The sequence below is a fragment of the Talpa europaea genome, assembly GCF_964194135.1.
Source record: "Talpa europaea genome assembly, chromosome: 15".
In the NCBI taxonomy this organism is placed as follows: domain Eukaryota; kingdom Metazoa; phylum Chordata; class Mammalia; order Eulipotyphla; family Talpidae; genus Talpa; species Talpa europaea.
The window spans coordinates 81,413,918-81,425,659 of NC_140083.1; the positions used below are offsets into that span (position 1 = coordinate 81,413,918).

At 38.4% G+C, this 11,742-nt stretch overlaps 1 protein-coding gene across 1 annotated transcript; it reads left to right on the forward strand.

Annotated features, from left to right (window-relative positions):
• The first annotated feature begins 8,311 nt into the window (after nt 1-8,311).
• On the forward strand, nt 8,312-9,409 carry LOC311184964 (olfactory receptor 6C2-like). The gene has a single exon (XM_084255299.1). It carries the CDS (start codon nt 8,372-8,374, stop codon nt 9,308-9,310), a length of 939 nt encoding a protein of 312 aa, XP_084111425.1. The 5' UTR covers nt 8,312-8,371; the 3' UTR covers nt 9,311-9,409.
• The last annotated feature ends 2,333 nt before the right edge of the window (nt 9,410-11,742 follow it).

An 11,742-nucleotide genomic window follows, 5' to 3' on the forward strand; every position in this document is an offset into this window, starting at 1 on the left:
CACTAATAGGAAATATATGCATGCCCTCCTCTATTCATTGCAGCACTATTGACAATAGCCAAGCTATGTGCCCAAAGACAGATGGGTGGATTAGGGTGATACGGTTTATAAACACAATGAAAACTACTCTGCTGTGAAAAAGAAAGAAACTCTTGACTTTTGTGACACACAGATAGGACTGGGGGAGAATGATGCTAAGTAAAATAAGTCAGAATGAGAAAGACAAATGCCCAGTGGTTTCACTTATCTGTGGAATACAGAGAAATAAACAAAGGGCCAAATAAAACATAATCAGTAACAAGCCCTAGAAATATGTCTGCAGGACTGAGATGGGAGATAGGAGCGGAGGGAGGGGACACTGTGGACATGGCAGAGGACTGTGGTGTCCTGGGGGTGCATTTGGCATGTAATGTGCACACAAAGGGTGTGATCCTATACCTTTCCATCAATACAATGTTGTAAACCAACACTGCCTCCATAAATAATAATAATAATAATAATAAAATGATTTCTGAAAATAAAGCTTTCATTTAAAACCTGTATCACTCCTGTGGGGCATCCTACTCAGTCACTTCTCAGTTTGCTTCTAAGGTAGGTAGTTATTTCTTTTCCCTTTGAGAGAAGTAATAAATATTGTATATGAAATAAAACAGAGTATCTATTCTGAAATCAGAATACAAAGAAAGCACTCAACAAAGAAATTCAAACATCATTTGGACACACCAGAGCACTGCCCCCCTCCCAGGGGTCCCTGAAGACATTGTTCCCAGTGCTCCTTGTGTGCTGTTGGTTGGACTGTTGCCAACTCATTAATAACTCTTGCAGCTGAATCACCAAGGACTATTTTGTTGTTCACTGGATGTTCCCTGTGCACTGATAGCAGATTAAACATATAAAAGAAATGCTGCTGTTATAAAATTTGCAGGGAGCCTGCTTCCCCGCCCAAGGAGATCGCAGGTGCCCTTCTGACTGAAGTAAAGAGGAACATCCCTTATCTCCAACCACTCCCTTTTTCCTTGGATCTAACAAAATAACTGAAAAATCTAGTGTCAGAGGTTATTTTAGACTTGGTGGAGGACGTGGAAACGGGGCTGGGATCATTACAGTGGGAGCAGTGACAATCTAGGAGAACTCGGTTGTCAGACTTGCCTCTGAAAGCGTGTGTGTGTGTGTGTGTGCAAGTCCATATATGTGTGCACATGCATGTGTGTAAGCCTATATAGAGGGGAAGATCAGGTGTTGATGGGTAGCATGTAAGAGCGAGTGCTGAGTACACAGAAACCTCTTCACCAACTTAACACCCCTCAAACTGTCCTTCCATCAAGGGCCACTGAGAAAGAACTGTCAAAAAAGTAAGTATGTAATTGTCATGACATATTCATACTCTAAAAACATAGACAGGAGTAAGAACAGTCAGTTTTAAAATCTGGATTTCTATTCATTAGAGTTGACACTGCAGAAATATATCAACAGGCATTTCTGATATGTGGTGATTGCAAATGAATATGAAATTAGAATTTCCTGCCATGGTCATTTTAATCCTGTTAAAAGAACCAGTCACAATCATCAGTTAAGGAGGCTGTTTCTTCTTAAGAGACAAAAAATAAAGGACAATGGAAAAGACACCACCACCCAATATCCACTAGTATCATAAAAATCAATTAATATCAGTCTTATAAATTATCTCTGGAGGTGGAGGGAGTCAAAAAGACTCTCTCTCTGAATTTCAACTTTTCAGTCCATAGATAGTCTCTGACCCCAGTGAAGAACAAAAGAGGTTTGTTCCAAACATAACTCAGACTATCCCAAACATACTTTTTAATGCACTAAGTAGGGAGCTAATAAAGGGCAGCAGTAAATCTCACCGTCTAGCTCCCAGTGCCAGTGAGAGCAGGGAGTTTTGCCTAAGTTAATATTACTTGAAACTATTTCTTGAAAGGAAGGTGGTAAAATTATTTATTTGATAAAACTGTTTCAAGCTTTAATTGATCTAAGCTGTTAATAAATAAATAGCTTCACTCTCCCAGGTAAACGTCCCTCGTGTAATGCAGAATGTTGGCACGCCTGATAGGAGAGGCCAAGACAAAGCAGTTTAATGTACAGAGGATCTGCCACCACAGCTTCATGTGGTAACAGACGTAGTGTCGATTTAACCAGCTTCATCAATTAAAATGAGATGTCCCTACAATGGCAAATACAGATGTTAACATATCAATATTAACTCTAAATGTAAATGGACTAAACTCTTCAATAAAAAGACACAGAGTTGCAGCCTGGATTAAGAAACAAAACCCAACCTTTTGCTGTCTCCAGGAAACACATTTAGCTACAAAAGATAAAAATAGGCTCAAAGTTAAAGGATGGAAAACAATGCTACAAGCAAATGGACCAAAAAAGAAAGCAGGAACAGCTATACTTATATCAGATAAAACAGATTTCAAACTCAAAAAGATAAAAAGAGACCCCAATGGTCACTACATTATGATCAAGGGGACAATACTTCAAGAAGAAATAACACTCATTAACATATACTCACCAAACGAAGGAGCACCAAAATATATCAGACAACTGTTGTCCTCCCTGAAAACAGACATCAGAGAAAACACATACGTAGTGGGAGACTTCAACACACCACTATCAACAATGGATAGATCAACAAGACAAAAAATAAGTAAAGAAACCAAAGCTCTAAATAAAGACCTAGAGCAATTGGGCTTAACAGACATCTATAGAACACTAAACCCCAAAAAAACGGAGTACACATTTTTCTCAAGCGCACACGGATCATTCTCCAGGATCGATCACATACTGGGGCACAAGACAAACATCAACAGATACACCAAGATTGAAATCATATCAACCATCTTTTCTGACCATGAAGGCATCAAACTAGAAATAAACCATAAAAAGAAGGCAAGGAACTTTCCTACCTCATGGAGATTAAAAACCACACTACTGGAAGACCATTGGACTAATGAGGAGATCAAAGAAGAAATTAAAAAATTTTTTGAATTGAACGACAAGGAGGACACCAATATCCTAAATGTATGGGATGCAGCAAAAGCAGTAATAAGAGGAAAATATATAGCAATAGAAGCTCACATCAAGAAACAAGAAAGAACGCAAAGAAACAACCTAATCTCGAAGCTCAAAGATCTAGAAAAAGAACAACAAAAAAACCCCAAATCCAGTAGAAGAAAAGAAATAATAAAAACCAAAGCAGAAATAAATGAAATTGAAACTAAAAAAAACAATCCAAAAGATCAATGAAACCAAGAGCTGGTTCTTTGAAAAAATCAATAAAATAGACAAACCCCTAGCCAGGCTCACAAAGGAAAAAAGGGAGAAAGCACAAATAAACAGGATCATCAATGAAAGAGGAGAAATCACAACGGACACAGCAGAAATCAAAAGAATAATCAGTAACTACTATGAACAGTTATATGGAAACAAGTTTAACAATCTAGAGGAGATGGACAAATTCCTACAACTCTACAATCACCCAAAGCTAGATAAAGAAGAAATAGAACACCTAAACAGACCAATTACAATTAGCGAAATTGAAATGGTAATCAAAAACCTCCCCAAAAACAAAAGCCCAGGACCTGATGGATTTACAAATGAATTCTACCAAACATTCAGAGACGAATTAGTGCCTATCCTTCACAAACTCTTCCAAAAAATTGAGAAGGAAGGGACAATACCAAACACGTTTTATGAAGCCAACATTACACTAATACCAAAACCGAACAAGGACAACACAAAAAAGGAAAACTACAGGCCAATCTCCCTAATGAACACTGATGCAAAAATCCTCAATAAAATTTTAGCTATCAGAATCCAACAATGTATCCATAAGATAATTCACCACGACCAAGTTGGATTCATTCCAGGGGCACAAGGATGGTTTAACATCCGAAAATCAATCAACGTTATCCAACACATCAACAAAAAGAAATATAAAAACCATATGATAATATCAATAGATGCTGAGAAAGCTTTCGACAAAGTGCAACACCCATTCATGATAAAAGCCCTTGAAATTCTTGGGATACAAGGAACATACCTCAACATCATAAAGGCCATCTATGACAAGCCAACAGCCAGTATCATTCTCAATGGTGAAAAGCTGAAAGCAATTCCATTAAGATCTGGAACAAGACAAGGATGTCCACTCTCACCATTGCTTTTCAATATAATACTGGAAGTCCTAGCCAGGGCAATAAGACAAGAGAAAGACATCCAAGGAATCCAAATAGGAAAAGAAGAAGTCAAACTATCACTATTTGCAGACGATATGATACTATACATAGAGAACCCCAAAAACTCCACAGAAAAGCTAATTCAACTCATCAATCAGTTCAGTAAAGTGGCAGGATACAAAATCAACACGCAAAAGTCAGTAGCCTTCCTATACACAAACAATAAATCTGAAGAAGAAGAAATCAAAAAGACCATCCCTTTTGTTATTGAAACAAAAAAAATCAAATATTTGGGAATAAATCTAACAAAAGAGGTAAAGGACCTATACAAAGAAAACTATAAAACACTGTTAAAAGAAATAGAAGAAGACACAAAGAAATGGAGAGACATCCCCTGCTCATGGATTGGAAGAATAAACATTATTAAAATGGCCATCCTTCCAAAAGCAATATACAGATTCAATGCTATTCCAATCAAAATTTCAATGTCATTCTTCAAAGAAATAGAACAATTATTGATGAAATTCATATGGAATCACAAAAAACCCCAAATAGCCAAAGCTCTCCTGAAAAAAAAAGAAGGGAATGGAGGCATCAGACTCCCAGACTTCAAACTATACTACAAAGCCATAATCATCAAAACTGCATGGTATTGGAACAAGAACAGACATACAGACCAATGGAATCGAATAGAAAATCCAGAAATAAACCCACAGATTTATGGTCAACTAATCTTTGACAAAGGAGCAAAGAATATGCATTGGAGCAAAGAAAGTTTGTTCAATAAATGGTGCTGGGAAAACTGGGTCGCTACATGCAAAAGAATGAAGCTTGACCACCACCTCACACCATACACAAAAATCAACTCAAAATGGATTAAAGAACTAGACATAAGACCTGAAACCATAAAATACATAGAAGGAAATATAGGCGAAACACTACGTGATTTGCACATCAAAGACATCTTTACAGACACATCACCCAAAGCAGTGATAGTGAAGGCAAAGATAAACAGCTGGGACTACATCAAATTAAAGAGCTTTTGCACAGCAAAAGAGACAATAACAAAAACAAAGAGAAACCCCACCAACTGGGAGAACATTTTTGCACCCAACACTAATGATAAAGGACTGATCACAAAAATCTGCAAAGAGCTGATGAGACTCAACAACAACAAAGAAAATAATCCAGTCAAAAAATGGGCAGAAGAGCTTAAAAGAAACTTCTCTGAAGAGGAAATGCAAATGGCCAACAGGCATATGAAAAAATGTTCAACATCACTTGTCATCAGGGAAATGCAAATCAAAACTACCATGAGATACCATCTTACACCAGTGAGAATGGCACATATTAAAAAAACTAGCAACAACAAATGTTGGCGAGGGTGTGGAGAAAAAGGAACTCTTCTGCACTGTTGGTGGGAGTGCAAACTGGTCCAACCACTGTGGAAAGCTGTGTGGAGATTTCTGGACCTACTAAACATAGAGCTTCCATATGATCCAGCAATTCCACTCCTAGGTATTTACCCAAAGGACACAGAAACATCAATTCCAAAGAACACCTGCACCCCTATGTTTATAGCAGCACTGTTTACAATAGCTAAGCTTTGGAAACAACCCAAATGCCCAAAAATAGATGACTGGATCAAGAAGATGTGGTACATATATACCATGGAATATTACTCAGCATTCAAAAAAGATAAACACATGCAATTTGCAGCAACATGGATGGCGCTGGAAGGGATCATGCTCAGCGAAATAAGCCAAAAAGAAAAAGAAAAATACCGGATGGTCTCACTCATAGCAGGAATCTAGAAAACTTAAATAAGGGACCAGGAAAATGAATAACTATAAGAAAGTGAAAATCAAAATCAACAAAAAACTATGAACCAGAGACACTTTTAGGGGGGCGGGGGCGGGAGGGGAGGGATTGGGGTCAGAATGGGGTGCTGCAATTGTATGGGGAATATAACAATAAAATTTATAAAAAAAAAAAATTAAAAAAAAAAAAGAAAAGTTTAGAGTGAATATTCCATAAAAAAAAAAAAAAAAAAAAAAATGAGATGTCCCTGAAAGCTAACACATATTATATTAGACAGTTTTAACATTAAATTAATAGGCAATAAATGCTAATATGATTGAGTTCACCAGTCTTTCCTAGCAATAGAGAAGAATAAGAGCTTTGTTAAGAGAAGCAGAGAATGATTTCAGGTCCCAGACCTTGGTAGGAAAGGAAGAGCTGGAGTAACAGTGTCGATGGTAGTACAGGATTTGAATTCTTCTACAGTGCGAGAGAAAGAGGGAGAGAGAAAAAGGGAGATACATTTGGGGTGCAGGAATGAACCTGGCTGTCATTTAGTTTGGCATATTAGAGTCTCCCTCTTGCAAAAATATGGTGATCCCTCCCATGAGCTAAGAGAGGGGTTTCCCTGCTCTGAAATCACCCCTGTGAACCCAGAACCTTGATAACTCAAGATGACAGATGGTGCCAACAAAGAATGAATCTATAGAAACTGAGTAAACAAGAAAATATGAATAAGCTCCCTATACAGCTGTTGGAAGGAACAGACAAGGCATCGTTATCACTCCAAATTCAAGGTTGTATTTTCACTGTTATTTTGTGTTAGCATGTCTCTGAGTATGCACAAGAAGGAAATATTATCTCTCACTGGCAGCCTGAAACTTCTGAGTGAGAGCGTAACTAATCTCTTATATTCTGCAAATAATAGATTGTATGATTTATTTGAATGAATAATATGGATTATTTGAGCAAAAAAAAAGAGCAACCTCATGTATTTTGATTCTCTCCTTACATATTGGGTATTAGTGGAGGCAAGAAATTAACCTGCCTCTCCCACAGAAGTGTATAGGATTTCCCTACAATCCTTGAGCTTTGTCTGTATTTGCTCACTTATCAATGTCCCCTGAAAAAATAGAAAAGATATAAGCACTTATATGGCCTACAAATGTGGTTACCAGATCTCCTTTTACAGGGTGGATACCTGAGAGGTTTAAGGGACTGGTTGGCAAATTAGTGGGAAAAGTTATTTGAGGAGAGAAAGGGCTGGAATTGTTTAGAAAGGAGGTTACTAGGATCTAACCTGAGTCAGATTCTAATGATTGAATGATAGCTGTGGTGAGCCGAAGGATGGTCAGACTTGCCAAAAAAAAGCAAATGTTACTTTCCTTCTAGGCTCTGCTCCTGACCCAAAAGAGCAAGGAATAAGTCTGGGTTACATTCAGATTATAGAAAAATTTTTCTTTATGCCACTTCAGAAAACCCAATGCCTATGCAACCCCAAAACCGACTTGTAACTACTTTGCCTAGATATTGGATTAAAAAAAAAAAAAAGATGTGTCTTTGTATCTTAAACATTTGATCTCCCTATTTAGAGAAAAATCTAAAGTGCAAAGAGCAGAACTTAAACTTCCAAATCGATGTGCTGTTGCTAAAATTAAAAATAATATCAGATAAACGACACGACCTATGTGTCCACACCCCGACTGTGCAACACCGAGTGAACCACATTGCAAGCGATGGCCTTTACCCTGTCAGTGTAGGTCCATCATGTCAATAGATGTGCTGCTCTGGTAAGGTTTACTGATTATGGGGGAGGCTACACAGGAGCTATGTGAGAAATCTCTGTAAATTTCTCTCAATTTTGCTATGATCCTAAATTTCTCCCAAAAAAGTTTCATTTTAAAACATACAAAAAAGCCTATTAACAAATCCTTCCTGGTTTTAGAAATGGAGCATTTCAATACGGTCTCCAAAAGCATCAAAAGGCGAGGGTAGGAGAAAAAACTTCAAAAATGACTTTCCTTCAAGGATAAAGACAAATGAAAGATGTACACTAAACAATATTGTTGAGAAACTGCCTAAGCAACATATGAACTATGGTTGGTTTTTTTTTTTTTTGCATTTATTTGACATCTTTGGAAATGCACTTTGTGATCACAGAATTATAAACATAAGAAGCTCATTCGATATTTCCTACAGGTGTCTCCTAATTCAATGTCAAAAGCACTGCTACACTGAAAATTGATTGTTAAGTAAAAGAAGGTGCATGTGATCTGCCTGGCTGTCGTGTTTCCATTCAGGTCCTAACACTTGCTTCTTATCACACTCCCTTCTACAGACCACATCCCTGTCGCCAGCTCAAGGCCGTGATGACAAATCACACAGTAATCACAACATTCATCCTGCTGGGATTGACAGACGACCCGAATCTACAAGTTTTGATATTTATACTTTTGTTTCTCACTTACATGTTGAGTGTGGCTGGAAACATCATCATTATCGCCCTCACACTTGTGGATTCCCATCTTAAAACTCCCATGTATTTTTTCCTCCGAAATTTCTCTTTCTTAGAAGTGTCGTTCACCACTGTCTGCATTCCCAGATTCCTGTATACTCTGACAACTGGTGACAATACCATCACCTACAATGCTTGTGCCACCCAATTATTTTTTATTGTCCTCGTTGGCGGGACAGAATTTTGTCTCCTGGCTATCATGTCCTATGACCGCTACGTGGCCATCTGTAAGCCTCTGCACTACACCACCATCATGAGCAGCAGGGTCTGCACAATGCTTGTCCTCTGCTGCTGGGTTGCTGGCCTGCTGGTAACCCTCCCCCTTCTTAGTGTCACCCTCCAGCTAGAATTCTGTGACTCCAATGTGATTGATCATTTTGGCTGTGATGCAACTCCTATCTTACGGATAGCCTGCTCAGACACGGTGTTAATAGAGAAAATTGTTTTGAGTTTTGCAGTTTTAGTATTCATTATTACCTTAGTGTGTGTGGTCCTCTCCTACACATATATTGTCAAGACCATTCTAAGATTCCCATCAGCCCAACAGAGGAAAAAGGCCTTTTCCACCTGCTCTTCCCACATGATTGTGGTCTCTATCACCTACGGCAGCTGCATCTTCATCTACATCAAACCTTCAGCAAAGGAAGGTGTGGCCATTAATAAAGTGGTGTCCATCCTCACTACTTCAGTTGCTCCTTTGCTTAACCCATTCATTTATACACTTCGAAACAAGCAAGTGAAAGATGCCTTCAAAAACACAGTAAAACAAATGACATTTCTCACAAAAAAGTAAAAGATTATTAACGTTTTTTAGGCTAAGATCAATTAAATTTGTATCTTGAATGGATGACATTCAAGAATTTGCCAAAGAAATAGTTTCTCCCTATTCCGTAGGTTTATTAATCTTTCCCTTCTAATCCAAACTGCCAAATCAAGCTACCTATTTCTCCTTCTTTTAAGTTTCTTTTATTCATAATGGTTTCTTTAATAAAGGCATGTTCTAGAGATAAGATTCCCAAAATTCTCAATGTCATCAAGGAAACTAAAAATAAATAAATTTGTATTTCTGGTCATACAGCATTCTCATGGTATGGATTATAAATGCTCAGAAAGTATTTCTCACTTCTTGTGAATACTTTGATATCTCAGTTGTACAAGGACCAAGTTTCTTCACCAAAATTTGAAAAGTGTGGACTCGATATATTTCTTTCTCATTTCAAAATGTCTGTTTTTCAGGAATGAGTAGAAGGGAGTAACTTCAAAATGAATAAAGATAACTAGTCTTTCTTTAAAACCAATTGATTCACAAAAATGTTTCTACTGGACTTTCTGGAGATTATTGGGTACACTGCATTCTGAAGTCTGATATGGCTATGGAAGGCAAAGAGGAAGTCTTCCAAATACTGGCTGTATCTACTGATGTTACCATGCATGTGAATTAAGTTGAATACAGTGAGAAGGGGATGCTTCGTCCTGGTATCTCCCTCCCACCCAAAAAAAAAAAAAAAAAAACTATTCTAATCCCAGGAAATTCCTCATTACAGATGTATTATTCAATTTAAAACATAAATATGCCTGGGGTGAGTAGCATAAACATGATTATCAGTTTCTACAACATTAGGTGATTTCTACAACATTAGGTGAATTTATTTTCCGGATCTCCTATAGCACTGATGGTCAATTTTCCCAAAAGTACTTATTAGAAACTGAGGAAAGAGCTGGAATGGACGAGGTATTTTGGAAGACAAAGAAATACAGTAGAAGGGGCAACCTTCCTAATGGGTGAGTGGAAATCAAGAAAACGAAGAAAAGAATTCCTGAGACTCTCTCCTAAAATGACATATCACAGTAGTAGGGTAGGAAACATGGAAATAAGAGCTAAAGAACTTGAGTTCTTCTTTAGACTTTGTTCCTAACAAGCCTAGTGGCGCTGACCCTCGAAACTCTTTCTTCAAAGTTAGGAAATTATTGAAAATAAACTTTAAGGCACTTTACATTGCTCAACAAAAAAAAAGAATTTTTTTTTAAAGATTTATTTATTTATTTATACAAGCACTGGGTACAGTCAGAAGCGCGGGAGAGTGAGAGAATTTACCAGAGCCAGAGCGGGGACCAGAATAGGCAGACTGACGAAATACACTGCTGAGGGGAGCAGCGGGCACGGCTGGAGAGGTCTGCGTGCCATGTGGGACCCTCCTCTGGCGGCCAGATTGCAGCCGGGGATCGAACCAGTGCTGCAGAGGCTGTGGGCAGCTTCGCAACCCAGCACTTAACTGCTGCACCACCGGGGAGGCCCCCCAAAAAAAATTTTAAACATTCATTTTATTTATACAAGAGCTGTGGTACAGTCCAGAGGTGAGGGAGGGTGAGAGGACTCAGCAGAGACAGAGCAGGGAGCAGAACAGGCAGACAGACCAAAGGCATTGCTGAGGGTAGCAGCGTTCAATACAGGAGAGGTCTGCTGCTCCATGTGGGTTTCTCCCTGGCTGACTGGGGATTGAACCCACGCTGCAGAGGCTACGGACAGCTTCACAGTGCTGCGTTCAATCCGTCACCACCTGGGGGCCCACTCAACAAAATTTCTTAAGTCCTTAATCATTTTATTTCTAGTAATCTGGTACCCATTTAGCTAGCTTTGTCATTCCTGTTCCTTTAGAGCAGTTCAAAGAAAAAAAAAATGACCAACCAAGAGAGCATAAAAGAGAATTCTCATAAACTTGTGAAAGTATTCTCAGGTAATTCAACATGATGAAAGAAGGGAGTCCTAAGACAAGCCCAGAAGATGATGTGAAAGCTCTGGTGACGAGAACACAAAAGTGAATATTCCAAGGAGCATTCTCTGAATTAAGAGATTGGAGCAGGGAATCACACTAGAAAATACTTGATATTTTCTATTTTTCTGTTCACAAACACAGATATTTCCCTGGCACTATTACTCACGGAGTCTCTTTAGTAGGGAGTTAAAACCACATTACTTGCAATAATAAGAATCTGTAGTAAGAGATCTCTGGCTAGCATTCCGGGGAAGCTCAGCACTGGGACCCCAATTACTGCTCATCTAGCAATCAATCACCACTCTGAAAGCGCTCTTCACTAACAGGTAACAAAGGAAATTAAACCTTAGGTTAGCCAACATTTTCACCTCATTCTGCTGCTGACAGTCTCTAATGTCTCTCTTATTTTTACGCACAGACCAGGTCACAGTCAGGAATTGGTGATGAAAAA